This window comes from Dendrobates tinctorius, unplaced genomic scaffold (genome assembly GCF_039654945.1).
Source record: "Dendrobates tinctorius isolate UK_male_01 unplaced genomic scaffold, ASM3965494v1 ptg000071l, whole genome shotgun sequence".
Lineage (NCBI taxonomy): Eukaryota > Metazoa > Chordata > Amphibia > Anura > Dendrobatidae > Dendrobates > Dendrobates tinctorius.
In genome coordinates this window covers 17,449,696-17,465,722 of record NW_027361739.1, presented here as the reverse complement: position 1 = coordinate 17,465,722, position 16,027 = coordinate 17,449,696, and the positions used below count along the sequence as shown (strand labels likewise).

The 16,027-nt window shown below is 46.3% G+C and overlaps 1 protein-coding gene across 2 annotated transcripts in view; it reads right to left on the bottom strand.

Moving 5' to 3' along the window:
- GNAS (GNAS complex locus) overlaps nucleotides 1-16,027 on the bottom strand; it is a 301,279-nt gene that overhangs the window by 19,315 nt on the left and 265,937 nt on the right. For both annotated transcript variants that reach the window (XM_073582456.1, XM_073582457.1), the window contains exon 5: nucleotides 2,976-3,073. In XM_073582456.1, the coding sequence (XP_073438557.1) occupies nucleotides 2,976-3,073 (98 nt within the window). The remainder of the gene's footprint in view (nucleotides 1-2,975; nucleotides 3,074-16,027) is intronic.

Genomic DNA, 16,027 nt, shown 5'->3' with positions numbered 1-16,027 from the left:
CAGGCACAGCTCAGCCTTCATTGCTGGGATGAAAGTCATTCTGATGCCATGTCCCTTCCTCAGCAGCGGATCCACCCTTTGGTGTGCCCTCCTCCATGACCCAGCCTCCACTACTCCCCCCACCGCTGCAGCCAGGCTATAAATAGCTCTGCTGCTCCTAGTTTACACAAGCCGCTTGGAAGGAGGGGCCCCGTCTCAGCGGATGGGAAGCTCACACTGCCAGGCTGACAATCGAGGAACCCACTACACTGGTCAAGTGCTTCTCATGCCCTCACCCATCGCCATTATTTGCTATGAACAAGTCCCAAGAGCAGGCACACATGCCAATACCTTCCTGGGCAAAGTACCGGCTCACAATGCTGGGTTATCATACTAGGTATGGGCAACACAGCCTTAAAAAATGCTTCTAGGACCACTCCCTTTAAAGTAATCGCTTAAACCAGCTTTAATAGGAGTCAGCAACCTGTGACGCTCCAGCTGCTGTGAAACTACAACTCCCAGAATGTCCTGACCCCTGCTCTATAGCAAATAACGCGGCAGGTGGCATTAGGACGCGCCAAAAAAGGGGCCACTAATAATGCCTAAATCTACCGCAGAATATGTATGCTTACACAGGGAACGATGGGTTAAATAGCTCCTCTGACTCCGCTACCTGGATCAGAGAGCTGCAGTGTGAGCAGGATACGCATTGCACAACAAGCACGCCATTTACTGCAGCCTGTGCTCTACGAGAGCAGTGATCGCTCACGCTGCGCTTCATAGGTGACACTAATATCAGCTTTATGGAAATGTTTAATAGGGTAAGAGCGGGCACAGTACGTCGTCACCGCATCTCCTGCACATACACTCTTCCGTCTGGTCCAGGAGAACGCACGCAGCCTGCACGGGTAGGAAGCCTCCCCAGATGGGGCCCTGCTACCAGGAGGAAGAGAGAGAAGTGGAGACCACAGCGGCCAATAGCGCTACCCAGCAGCGATCAGCTGTCATGACATCAACGGGGCCGTCCAGTAACAGATCCACCCAAATACCAACTGCAGGCACTGGAGCCCAGCACTAAACAACCCCGCACTCCACACACATGCAAGGACGGCAGTGACCGCTCGGTATCCTGCATGGCACAGTCCTCTGCAATGCTGCAGGACACGGCCACGCTGCCATCACACCGTACCCAAGGACACTGCAGGGACAGTTTGGTTACAGCAGCAATTCTTGTACAGTCGTCCAGCTTTATCCCCATAGATCACGATGGAGGCATACTTGCTTTTCCTTAAATTTATAGCTTCCTGACCCTATATACAGAACATTACTAGAGCCGAGCCCCTGGAAATCTTTACACACTGTCCAGCAGGATCATAGCTGTATACACGACAGATCTCTGCCCCGTGATCAATGCCTGGTGATAAGGATTGCAATGCTAAGCTCATCCAAAATATGGAGTGTTGGGGAGTGGGATATATAGCTTCACCTGCAATAATCTAGGGTTAAACCCTTTGATGCAAGGCGAACTGTCAGTCAAGATAGCAGTATACAGAGTTACATGGCACCGAGAGCACAATACAGTAGTATCGGAGCAGATTACATGAGGCCACCTTGTTCCGGAGCTCACAAGTTTGATTCTGGGCTAGAAGCTAATCACACGTGTCTGCTGGATTACGGGGTGATCTCGGGCAGGCTGTTGTGACAAGTGGGACTGCCGGAATGTGTCAGCTATTTGCGGAGGCAGGAGGACTGCGATTGCGAGGAGACCAGGATCCTAAAACAATATACACCATTGTGTCCTTAGCCCTGGAGTTACCTACTACCACAGCCCCCGACTTCATCTCCACTGCCACAGTCTGAAAGAGTCACTTGTGTGCCATCCAAGGAAATCAGGGCGCACAAAAGTTTTGCAGTCATTGTAAAGTGGGAGTTATGATGGAGACCCACAATGTACATTCATCCCTTAATTCTAGGCAATTATGCCACCAAATACAGACCACCATGCTTAAAGCTCCACTTTGATAATCTGTAGCACAATATTTCATTTTCCCCCGCTCTCTGGTTATGATCTTACAGTAGGATGAACCATAAAACAGGCTGTAACATGCAATGCCAGCAATGGTCAAGAGGATCGAAATCGGCAAGAAACAAATCATCCACCTAATGCGTAAAAGCCACATACGCAATACTGGGGGGCACAAGCCTTCAAGTTCAGAAGGACTATACAACCACCTAATTGTGCAACAGAGCCTCCCCAATCTTCCCCATTGTGGGAGAGAAGGGTCAGGGATCTAAGATGGAGGATTATACCTCATTTATTCTAGCAGGAGTCTGAATTCCACGGCTACATTAGTGACGTCATGACTACAGCTCATATCAGCACTGCAGCCAATCACTGGGCCAAGTGGTTGTGCCGATTTATGCAGCATGAGCTGCTGAGCCGGGTGACTGTCTGCAGCAGCCATTTCTGCTGTATTCATGAAGTCACTGCTGCAGCCAATAAACAAGACCAGAACAGCGGCAGAGACAGGATCCTGAGGAGGGCAAGTATTATTGGTGTTTGTTGTTTTTACAACCATGCAATAGCTTGGGAAAAAGTTGAAAACCCCTTAAAGAACATGCACATCTGACTGCATCATACAAGCATGTGTATGAAAGGGAGGGGGAAAAGATATTTTGTAGCTGAGCTTGGATGGGGAGAGGGGAGTAAGTGGCTACCAGACTTGGGCATGTTGAATATAACTGCCCCCACCCCTCTCGACATCTATCCACACACATTACATGGTCTTCCGTGTTCCCACCATTAATGTGTACGCCTCGCCTGAGGGAGGATTTCACAACTATCTGATTCATCTCAATCATGTGATTGCCACACAGACAACCTCCCTGTTTTGCCACAAATCTGCAACGTGTAAACAGATCCTTAAAACAGATCTGATCTAAGGCACCAAGAAAACCAAATGATCTCTGGGAGGTGCTGGGAAGGACACACTTACTACTGTGCACAGTCGATTAGCTGATATTCATTCGATCTCTCATAGCAGGCCTTCACCCCTTCATCTTGCCAGAGCGCTTTTGTATGTTCGTAAAACTCCTGCAAGAGATTCAGAAGACAAATCACTTAGTATGCATCATGATACCACAATCTGGTGGGATGAAAAGTGCGTGTACTTTCACGAGATCCCCCAGCAGGTCTGGCCTTATATCTTCCCTTATGTAGTACTATATGCTGACCATGTAATGTATGGACAGGGACGGTCCTCCGATCTGGCTCAGACCGCTAATATGATCAGTCACAACATAAACAGGGTTAGCTCTGCTGACTTTTCTTAATAAATAGCCTAGGATCATTTCTGCCACCATGATAGATTTTTCCATGCAATGTCCAGTGGTCTGGGCTAGAAATGCTCCTCATACCAAGTTTTTGTTCTGCGTCTATGTGGGGGGGGGGGGGTTATAATTTGTGCAAACACCCGTGTTCTCCGGCCATACGCACACTTGTCACGTGCCAACGCCAAGGGAGCGCTGCTGTACAGATTATGATCAGAACCAGTAAAGTCAGAAGGATTGGAGCAGACTGCACCGTTCTGACGCTACTGTCCGGATAGGAGGAGCGGGGGAGGGGAGACGGGGCTGAAGAATAACATGCAGGACAGTCCGCAGGACAGAATAGAGCAAGATGAAAAAACAACCCAAGAGATGGGAGGGGAGCGAGGTTTTCACTAAAAGAATGCTTTCTTCAAAATGGTTCTCAGTTTGGCACCTTGCAGCACTGGTTAGACTGGTATGAGTGTTCAGAAAAGCGTAGGTGGATCATCCGCTCGACATTTCTATGTGAAGTTCAGCTGAGGAATTTATACGTGTGCCGGAGTAACATGTCCCTGACAGGGGCATTCTATAACACGGCGGTGTGTGCAGGTACAGTTACACGGGGGTAACCGGGCCGTGGTGTCCTCTATGGAGGCTGCCATGCTAAAAAGCCTTCTCAAAGTCACAAGACTAAGACCACCGACTGACTGGGATTTTCCCACGAAAAATCCACGACAAAACACAGATTTCTGCATCATACACATTGCAAAGCGAGAAAATCCGCAGCATAATTTGACATCCCCTGGATCTAATGTCCTCACACTTGCTCAATTTCCAGAGGATTTATTTGTGCAGTATGTGGATGAGATTCAGGAAAATCTCCACTTTCCTGCTACTTATTATATGCTGCGGACTTTCCACCTGCAAATCTGAAAGGAAATTCTGCAGCTTCTCCGCCCCCTAAAGGGCCATATACACATTAGATCCAACCCTGCTGAACCCGCCAATATCAGTCAGCCATCTAATGCAGCGCTACCTGGCCGGTGCTCTCCTGCAGCTGCAAAAACCACAACGCTGGGAGCATGATCGGAGTTGCAGTTTTGCAAAGGTCAGAGGTTACAGATAAGTGTACGGTCTTGGACTCTGTCCAACCTGCCACCAGGGTCGTCTCCACTGAAAACACATGGCCAAGCCGATTGTTCATGTGTACGGGCAAGTCAGGATTTGTTGTAGCCAAATGAGCCATCAAGTATGGTCAACCTTAGTGTACGTATATGATAAACCAAGAGTTTCCAAATAAACCATTACTTGCCCAGCAGCATCCAGCACTGACGTATATGCATCTTACAATACCAGCGGTACAGGACATCACAATTACTGTCTATACAATATACATCATAAAACAAGGATACCTCTGTGGCAGACCTGGGCAAAGTGCAGCCTGTAGGCAACATCCAGCCCTCTGGCTGTCTCAGTGCAGTGTCTGATCGAGACAGCCGTGGTGCTGGAGACCAGAGGCCCACGGCCTGCACCGTGCCCTCCCGCTGTCTCCATAGACGCCAACTTCAATGGTGGAGGAGGAGCCTCCGGCCACTTCCTCCACCAATCAGTGTGTGAAACAGCTGACGCAATGACGTCATTTCATCGCATCAGCCGTGTGCTGCGGAGAGTCAGCACACCGGATGCAGGGAGAGAAGCAGAGCGCCGGCGAACGTGTATGGGATGTTTGGGTGGGCATGGGGAGGCTATGGGGGTGTCCTGCATAACATGGGGAGGCTATGGGGACGTCGTGCACTTGCCTCATGCTGTATATGGAGAGGCTATAGGGGGGAGGAGGCTGTGTTGGGCTCTTTCCACATACGGGGGAGGCTGTGGAATCGGTAAGGCCTGTTTCACACTTCCGTTTTTTCAAATCCGTCAAAATCCGTTGTTTTCCGTAAAAAAACAGATCCGCCATTTTTTGCAGGATCCGTTTTTTTTGTCCCATAGACTTCCATTACGGTTACCGCGGATCCGTCAAAAAAACGGATCCGTTTTTAAAAAAACGGATCCGTTTGCATCAGTTTCCGTCAAAAAAACGGAAACGGATCCGTTTGGCGGACACAAAAACGGAAGTGTGAAACAGGCCTAAGCCAAACCTCTGACTTCAACTCCTCAATTTCCATGACACCAACTCTGACTCCACCAAAATGGGCTCCGACTGACTCCACAGCCCTGTGTGTGGGGCTCATGCCACATATGGGGGAGGCTGTGTGGGGCTCTTACGATATACTGAAGGGGCTGTCCTCAGGTTCAAGCAATATATAGGGAGATGTCAGCATACTTAATTCTGCTCAATATTAAGTGATTATATTAATATAATCAACAATATAATTATAAAATATATTGATATTAAATATTGAGTAGAATTTCAGCTTATATGTTTGGCCCTCCACAAAAGTCACAGTCTCTCATGTGGCCCCTTGGGAAAATTGCCCACCCCTGCTCTGTGGTATAAAATCCCCCCATACACAGATTGCAGTCAGCCCTCTTTTAGCCCTCCATACACCAGGGTGCTCCTTCTATGAGAGGGGCGCTGTCAGACTCCTCGTGATATTTATCTCCAGAGAGAACAAGAGGATCAGCCAGTGAAATTGCAATGTGTTCATCACTCTCCCCCCCAACATCTGCTGGGGGCCACTAGGAAGGGCCCTGAGAACCTGGCCTTAAGGCAGGCTCGGGCATTCTTAGTATTGTGGGCATGGGGGACTTAAGAGTGATAAGCAGGCACCAGACAATGCTCATCTTCGGGGAAACCAAGACCCTTTATAACATGATCTCAATCTGATACAGATTTCCGACTGGGATCGGCTAACAATTTCATGAGTACGAGGGCTCCCGACTGTTCCCTAGCAGATCATGTTGGGGGCACAAAAGGATTGGTCAGATGGAAATCAATCCCCTGACCCTTCTGTTCCAGGTGATTCTGTCAGCAGCTCTTAGAGAACACTGGAATGGGGGAAACTCAGGAAAGCTCCTTTAGCTAACTGCCATCTAGTGTGTATAGCTAGCACAAAGCTTGTTTCACACATCCGACACTCATGGTCCGAGTAAGGCTAACGGGTCACACGTAGCGGAACGCTCACGGAAGTTACCGCAAGAATTCCGGATTCCATTCCGTGGGAAAATCGCATTTTAAATTCCCGCGGAAAAACTAGCGATTTGCAAGCGTAATTAGCTTGCAGAATGCTAGCGCTTTCCAAGCGATCTGGAGCATTGCTGGGAGAACTGATTGACAGGTTGGTCATACTCGTCAAACATAGTGTTTGACGAGTGTGACCAACTTTTTACTACTGGGGCTGCCTATGCAGCATCAGTAGTAAAAGATAAAATGTAAAAAAATAATAAAAAATAATATTGTTATTCTCATCTTCCGGTGTCCCGCGCAGCCTTCCCGCCTCTCTCCACGCTCCCGGTCCCAGTAATCCTTTGTGCAAGTGACCGCGAGACGTCGAGCTCCCGCGACGTCATCGCGAATGACTGCGAGGCGTCGCGCTCCCACGAGATCTCAACGTCATCGCGGTCATTCTCGCAAAGGAATACTGGGACCGGGAGCGTGGAGAGAGGCGGGAAGGCTGCGCGGGACGCCGGAAGATGAGAAGAACAATATTTTTTATTTTAATTCTATTTTTACAGGGATATGGAGCCCGGAGGACAGTCTCCTTTCCTCCGGATCGTGGGTACCATCCGCAAATGTTCTGCTTACTTTTCGTATCGTGGGCACAGCATGAAATCCAACATGCCCGATCCTATTCCCAAGCCCCAGCTCCTGCCACAAAGTACACATTTGATCTTTGAATGCTTGGACTAAAAATGATAGCATTGACAGATGTTCATCTAATAAGTAAGGGCAACTTAAGGGTTTTCGCTCTGGAAACGGTCATAACCTTGTGGTGTATATAGTTCATCACAGAGCTCAATCCGGCCCTTCCAGTAAATGCGCTGTGGCCATCATGTGACAATCAATGAGCCAAATGTGTCCAACTTATGCATTTCTCAGGCCACATCACAAAGACCAGTCCCTTGCCTGCCGCTTCCCTCTGCTAGTGGCAGGAAGCACTGATCATTACTAGCAGAAAGCTGGGTACCCATAGAAGATTACTGACTGACAATATAACCAATCAATCAGCACTTGTGTAAGGCGTTTTTATAAGAGCAAAAATAAAAACAGGGTGTTTGATAAGAACATCACTGGGGAGAAAAAAAAAAAAAAAAAAAAAAAAAGTTATACTGCAGATCAAAAGCTGCCTTCCCCCAAATAGCGGGTAACAAAGTCTCATGTACCATGGCATTTCAACTATCAAGGCCTTAAAAAAACAAATAACTATAATATGAATTATTGGTATTTTTTCAGCCATATTACATCCCCAAAAAAAGGAATAAAAAGTGATCAAGACACTGTACCTAAAATGGTATTAATAAAAATCACACCACCACGAAAAAAAAAAACAAAAAACGCCATCACACATCATTGAAGAAAAAATACAAAAAAGTTAGGAGTCTCCGAAAATGGCAAAGAAAAATTTAGAAACTTTTTTCTAACCACGAACACATAGAACAAAGACAAAAAAAAACAGGACTGCCCACTGTTAGAAACAGAATCCAAAACGATGACTGTATTGCAATTTTTATATTACCATAGCAATTGGATTTTTTGCTCCTGTGTTCCATTTCAGTGTATGGTAAAAATCAGATATCCTTCAAGCCAACAACTAGTCCCACGAGAAAAAAAAATAAAAAATAAAAACACTGTACCACCTTATAAGCCCTCACATGGGTAGTTGAATGGAAAAATAAAAGTTGCAGCTCTTCGAAACAGAGGAGACAAAAAAAAAAAAAAAAAAAAAAAAAGTGCAAAAACGAAACTTAGAGACTAAAGCCCCCGTTACACACTGCGATATCGCTAGCAATATCGCTGTAAAGTCACTGATTTTGTGACGTTGCAGCGATATTGCTAGCGATATCGCTGCATGTGATACTTACCTCCGACCGGCTCCCCCGCTGGTTATGGCTGATCGCGCGAGAAGCTCCTGGACCAGTCGTCGGTCACTTCCTGCGGCGCCGACGAGCGACGCGTGGAGTCGGGCGGGAGGACGCGGGATCGCCTAGTGTGACAGGTAAGTAGCGACCCCCGTCCCCTGCGATGTCGCTGGTGAGACCTGCCTGAGTGGCAGCTCACTAGCGACCACCTAGCGATTCACCAGCGATCCTGACCGCGTCATATCGCTGGTCGGGATCGCTGGCGAGTCGCTAGGTGTAACGGTACCCTAAGGGAAAAGCCTAAATGGGAAAAGCCTGCCACAAATCTGCACGAGTCAGTTTCATGCGGATGTTGCCTCTTTGGTCATAAAACGGTGAAATCTGCTGCATCATCAGACAGATTTACATTTTGCTCAGCGTTTGGAATAAAGTAGAAAAATATTCAGATTTGAGAGTCCTCAGTGGTTGATACCTTTTAATGGCTAACTGAAAAGTTGGTAACACATTGCAAGCTTCGAGACTACTCAGGTCTCTTCATCAGATTTTGTATTAAGGGCCAGTCACACTAAGAGATATCGCTAGCAATATCGCTATAACTAGTGACGTTATAGCGATATCTCTGTGTGTGATACTTACCTACGACCGGCTCCCCTGCTGGTTATCGCTGATCGCGCGAGAACGTTCAGGACTGTTTCTCGTCGTCAGCTTCCTGCTGTGAAGACGAGCGACGCGTGGAGCCGGGCGGGAGGACGCAGGATCGCCTGGTGTGACAGGTAAGTAGCAACCCCCGTCCCCAGCGATGTCGCTAGTGAGATCTGTCTGTGTGGCAGCTCACTAGCGACCACTTAGCGATGTACCAGCGATCCTGACAGCGTCATATCGCTGGTCGGGATCGCTGGTACATCGCTAAGTGTGACAGTACCTTTAGTCTATGCCTGATGAAGAGACCTGAGTAGTCTCCAAAGCTTGCAATGCGTTACAATCTTTTCAGTTAGCCATTAAAAGGTAACACATTGCAAGCTTTCTTGACTATTCCGGTCTCTTCATCAGATGTTGTATTAGTCAGCCTGACGAAGAGACCGGAGTAGTCTCCAAAGCTTGCAATGTGTTACCTTTTAATGGCTAACTGAAAAGATGGTAACACATTGCAAGCTTTGGAGACTACTCAGGTCTCTTCATCAGGCTGGACTAATACAACAACTGATGAAGAGACCAGAGTAGTCTCGAAAGCTTGCAATGTGTTACCATCTTTTCAGTTAGCCATTAAAAGGTATCAACCACTGAGGACTCTCAATTCTGAATATTTTTCTATCTATTGGCCAACACGGTACAAAGATATATATCTTCCCTGTGGAAGAAAGTAGGAAGCCTCATCCGCTCGGCTGGTGCAATTACTGTATATGCTGCAGACTGAAGACCCAGAGAACCTGACCCATGTGAACATGGCCAGTCCAGGTTCATTCAGGTTTGACAATTATGATGGTTTCGCATAAAAGCTCATTCCTCCATAGTTTACCCTATTGTCGGCAGCATTCCCCACTTACACATTCTTTGCTCTGCATCGAAGCTCTAGCAAACGGGGCAACCTGAGCCCTAAAACCTAAAAAAGTAAACCGGTCCTGAACCCTAGGAGACCATCACTAGGTTGTACAAAATGAGAAAACCACGGCTGCTTTCTATCAAGAGAGGCCTCACACCTTATGAGTTATCACATCACAGCTCGGCCGCATTCACGTCCGTGACCATGAGCTGCAATACCAGACAACCTTAGGTCAAGTGTGGCGCTGTATCTGGACTAATGCACATTTAATAGAAAAAAATCTTTAGATGAAAACCTTAAATGAAACCGGGAAATATCAATGAGCAGGTGGAAGGGAAGACATGGAGCAGTCTGACCGGTTCGTGGTCACCACCCATACATTAACCCTATGGAGACCAACAGCATCCTTTTGGCTTCTACGGGGTAGTATGCACTTGCATACATCATAACGTTATACACATTTTACTACACATGGCAGTTTTGTGGTTGAGGGAAGTGTGCTGAGGGTCAAAACCTTAAATGATTACTTGATTTTTCAAGAGAAACACTTTCACCTGCAAAACTGTGCCGTTTCCACTGCAAAATGAGCCCAAGTAATATTATAACAGCAAATTAAAAGCGCTGTTGTTCTGGCTTCCCTTACCCTACGGTCTGGTGATATTCCAATGGCCGGCCCGACTGTGTGAACTGCCTTATATACACCTACGAGCCATATAGCTCCGATCAGGAGACCCACTGTCAGGCCACGTTTTACCTCGTGACTGTCGGTCTAGACTGCTGCGGCCTTATTAGTGCACAGCCGCTGAAGGTTCACATGTCAGCCTCGGGAGAGTTTTATGGCACAGGGACCATGTACACTCATTAACCAAAGGTAATTGTTTAGGGACCGGAATACAGAGCAATTAGGAAGAATAATTACACCTACAGCAGAACTGGAAAGAGTTAAACACCTAATGAAAGGTGCTGCAAGGTATCTTATCCACATGCAGCTGTGGCACGCCAAGTGAAATGTGGGCAGCTGCCGCTCGTAAGTACTAGGAGGATCATTGATGGGGGACGACAGTGGGCATCATTGAGATATGGCCCATAATGGTTCAGGCTCTCATGATACAGAGCCACCCTGAGGATACAGACACTAAGGCCACATGCTCACATTCAGTATTTTACCTCAGTATCTGTAAGCCAAAACCAGGAGTGGGTGATGCATACTGCATAAGTGGTGACGGGTTTCTATTATACTTTTCGGCTGATGTTCCTCTCCTGGTTTTGGCTTACAAATACTGAGGTAAAATACTGAAAGTGGCCCAAATCTGGCCATCCAGGAAATAGTGGTCTAACAAACAAAACGTTCAGGCAACAGGCATCACTCCCAACCCAGCCGAGTATCCTCAGGTTTTCAAGAGAGGAAAAAGCTACTTTGGCAGCGGATGATCTCTTCTGAATAGACCAGGATCAAGCAATGAAATGCCAAATGGTCTGATCCTTCCTTCAGATGATGGGCATTTGGAGGCCCCCCATATAAATCAGAAGGTCCGAATTTTACACTGAAACCAGTCGACTTGCATCTAAACTGTATGGGGATCTTTAGATATTTTCTGGCGCAGTTTGCTCATCACTGATATCCTATAGGGGTATCCTGGTAAGGCCACAGTCACACATTCAGGATTTAGTCAGTATTTTACCTCAGTATTTGTAAGCCAAAACCAGCAGTGGAACAATCAGAGGAAAAAGTATAAGGCACACTGTGCATTTTTTCCCATGCGGGAATGGGCCAAAAACGCTAGGGAATCCTTATGCCAGCTAATTTAATGAGAATCCGGAAGTGCTGTGCTAATGATCAGTAATTTTCCTTCAAGTATTTGCAGTGCGATTTTTTTTCTGCAGCATGTCCGTTCTTTGTGCGGATTTTTAGCATTTTTCATCCACTGACTTCAACCGAGTCAGTTCGCAGCAAAAATACAGATATAAAAGGTTTGCGGATTTTCCGATTTTTTTTTTTTTTTTTTTTTTACGAACTCCCTATGGATTTTTCCCACTTATCTGTGTCACAGCGCGAGAAACACCGGAGCGGTGGTTCTGGTGACTGAATCGCGGTAAAAAGCTCACTACTACTCCTATCAGGCTAAGTCTGCTGTCACTGATAAAAGTGATAGCAGGCGCCGCTGATGGGAGTAGTCTCTCGTCAGCCGGCGCCTGTGCTTAAAGTCCCACGGTGATCTCACGTGTAGAACAGTCACATTAGGAGATGATATATTATTAATAATACAAAACAGCAAAAACGCACGTTTTTGCTACCAAGAGATGCAGAAACTTTGTATTTTTCACTCACTCCTGGCTTACAAATACAGATATAAAATGCTTACCCAATATTGAGTGTGTGAACGTGGGGAATAAGGAGCATGTACAACCTATGTACTGGATATGTATATGTCCAATCGCTGGGACCTCCAATGATTGCCAGACTGTGGTTAAAGTAGTTTTAATGGAGCAGGAGGATACATACCAGAACACTGTTCAATTTGCAGTGACTGGTAGGGCGGTCCAAGAGGTGGGACCTCATTTATCACAGATGAATGCTTCTGACCAGAAGACCAATTTAAGTATGTGGACTTGCTTAGTGAAAAAAATCTACTATAGAAAACCGAATTCTGTTTAAAATCTATTGAAAAAGAATGGACATGTTGAATGTCTTAATTTAAGGTGGGACAGAAGTCGTACTATATTGGTGTGACTCCCAGTCCGCTGCATATGGTTGCATTACAATGCTGAACTCCAGACCTGTAGAGCAGTCAGATCACTTTCTAGGGCAGCTCACCTAAACATCCATACATCAATGCACCCGCCCATCCGTACACCCCCTATAAATCAATGAAGTTCAACATGAAGTTGGGGCACATAAGCCTTTAGCTAGAAGGCAAGACCAGTGCTATAAACTAAATTATATATTATATATATCCAACCTACATAGCTAGGTTTTAATATTAACCTTCTATATAAGAAAGTAGTCAGCACAGGTATGAGGAAGAGCTTCGATTAAAGCCAGTGAAGTCACAAGGTACAGACTCCAAGATTAGAAAGATTCACTCCGGTATGTGAGATCATAGGTCTGTCTATGCACATGGAACAAGGGTCAATGACCCACCAGAAAGGATGAGAACACAAATGGCCATCCTAAGCAGGAGAAACGAAGACATCATAGCAAAGTCTGGAAAAAAAACAAAAAGCTGCACCCATAATGTTACCCAAGGACAAGCTGGTTTTAGGTTAGTTGTAGTATATTGCAGCAGCACCCATCCCTGCCTTTCTGACAGTACATATTATTTGCAGGATGAAGCATCTCCTAACATCACACCTAAGCCCCGGAATTACACAATCCTGGACTTTCCTGATGACAATGCTTTTGAAAGCACATGAAGCGACTCAGATAATGAACGATCCATTTATGGCAGGGGTGCACAAGAGTTTTCGGTGTAAGGGTCACATTGTCAGGCTGAAAAAATTCTTTATTTTAAAAGGTTACTTAAATGAATACATAACCAGACCCACCATCAGTACATGACTACATCACCAGAACCAAGTTTTGACATTGAGGAGGATATGGAGTGCTTTTGTGCGCATGCGCTTTTTTTTTTTTTTTTTTTTTTTTTTATTTAGGCAGGTTGGGCGCACTAAAAATGCAACAGGGTGCGTCCGACGCGCCTGTGCGCAAACTGCAAAAAAATGCATGCGCACAAAAACGCTTACAAACGCTAGACCATGCGCACCCATGTTAAACATAGGGGCGTATTGCGCATGTACATGCACGCTGCGCAGCGCTAAAAAACGCAAGTGTGAAACCAGCCTTATAGGCGACATCTCTTATTGAAGTCTTTCCCATCCCTTGCGTCTCCTTGTAGCACTAATATGATGACTATTCACATCCACATCTCGACTCTGCAGATTTCCCTCTTCTCTGGCCCTCTGTAGCACACATGGACATGGTGCCCTTAAAAATAAATCATAATGCCCCTTAAATAATCATCTCCTACAGTTGTGGCCAAAAGTATTGACACCCCTGCAATTCTGTCAGATAATACTCCGTTTCTTCATGAAAATGATTGCAAACACAAATTCTTTGGTATTATTATCTTCATTTAATTTGTCTTAAATTAAAAAAACACAAAGAATTGTCCTAAAACCAAATTGGATATAATTCCACACCAAACATAAAAAAGAGGGTGGACAAAAGTACTGGCACTGTTCGAAAAATCATGTGATGCTTCTCTAATTTGTGTAATTAACAGCACCTGTAACTTACCTGTGGCACCTAACAGGTGTTGGCAATAACTAAATCACACTTGCAGCCAGTTGACATGGATTAAATTTGACTCAACCTCTGTCCTGTGTCCTTGTGTGTACCACATTGAGCATGGAGAAAAGAAAGAAGACCAAAGAACTGTCTGAGGACTTGAGAAACCAAATTGTGAGGAAGCATGAGCAATCTCAAGGCTACGAGTCCATCTCCAAAGACCTGAATGTTCCGGTGTCTACCGTGCGCAGTGTCATCAAGAAGTTTAAAGCCCATGGCACTGTGGCTAACCTCCCTAGATGTGGACGGAAAAGAAAAGTTGACAAGAGATTTCAAGGCAAGATTGTGTGGATGTTGGATAAAGAACCTCGACTAACATCCAAACAAGTTCAAGCTGCCCTGCAGTCCGAGGGAACAACAGTGTCAACCCGTACTATCCGTCGGTGTCTGAATGAAAAGGGACTGTATGGTAGGAGACACAGGAAGACCCCACATCTTACCCCGAGAAATAAAAAAGCCAGGCTGGAGTTTGCCAAAACTTACCTGAAAAAGCCTAAAACGTTTTGGAAGAATGTTCTCTGGTCAGATGAGACAAAAGTAGAGCTTTTTGGGCAAAGGCATCAACATAGTGTTTACTGGAGAAAAAAAGAGGCATTCAAAGAAAAGAACACGGTCCCTACAGTCAAACATGGCAGAGGTTCCCTGATGTTTTGGGGTTGCTTTGCTGCCTCTGGCACTGGACTGCTTGACCGTGTGCATGGCATATGAAGTCTGAAGACTACCAACAAATTTTGCAGCATAATGTAGGGCCCAGTGTGAGAAAGCTGGGTCTCCCTCAGAGGTCATGGGTCTTCCAGCAGGACAATGACCCAAAACACACTTCAAAAAGCACTAGAAAATGGTTTGAGAGAAAGCACTGGAGACTTCTAAGGTGGCCAGCAATGAGTCCAGACCTGAATCCCATAGAACACCTGTGGAGAGATCTAAAAATGGCAGTTTGGAGAAGGCACCCTTCAAATATCAGGGACCTGGAGCAGTTTGCCAAAGAAGAATGGTCTAAAATTCCAGCAGAGCATTGTAAGAAACTCATTGATGGTTACCGGAAGTGGTCGCAGTTATTTTGGCTAAAAGTTGTGCAACCAAGTATTAGGCTGAGGGTGCTAATACTTTTGTCTGGCCCATTTTTGGAGTTTTGTGTGAAATGATCAATGTTTTGCTTTATTATCTTTTGTGTTTTTTCATTTAAGACAAATTAAATGAAGATAATACCAAAGAATTTGTGTTTGCAATCATTTTCAGGAAGAAACTGACTATTATCTGACAGAATTGCAGGGGTGTCAATACTTTTGGCCACAACTGTATGCTGAGCCCCTGAACAAATAATTGCCCCCTCACGCTGCCCCTCTCCATAATATTCCTCCCCCCTCATGCTGCCCCTCTCCATAATATCCCTCCCCCTCATTGTCCCTCTCTATAATATACCTTCCTCCCTCACGCTGCCCCTCTCCATATCCCTCCCCCCTCACGCTGCCCCTCTCCATATCCCTCCCCCTCACGCTGCCCCTCTCCATATCCCTCCCCCTCACGCTGCCCCTCTCCATATCCCTCCCCCTCACGCTGCCCCTCTCCATATCCCTCCCCCTCACGCTGCCCCTCTCTATATCCCTCCCCATATCCCTCCCCCTCACGCTGCCCCTGTCCATATCCCTCCCCCCTCCCGCTGTCCCTCTCTATAATATCCCTCCCCCTCACGCTGCCCTCTGCATAATATCCCTCCACCCCTCTCCCGCTGCCCCTCTATAATATCCCCCTTCACGATGCCCCTCTCCGTAATATCACTCCCCCCTCACGCTGCCCCTCCATAATATCCCCTGTCCACGCTGCCTCCTCAT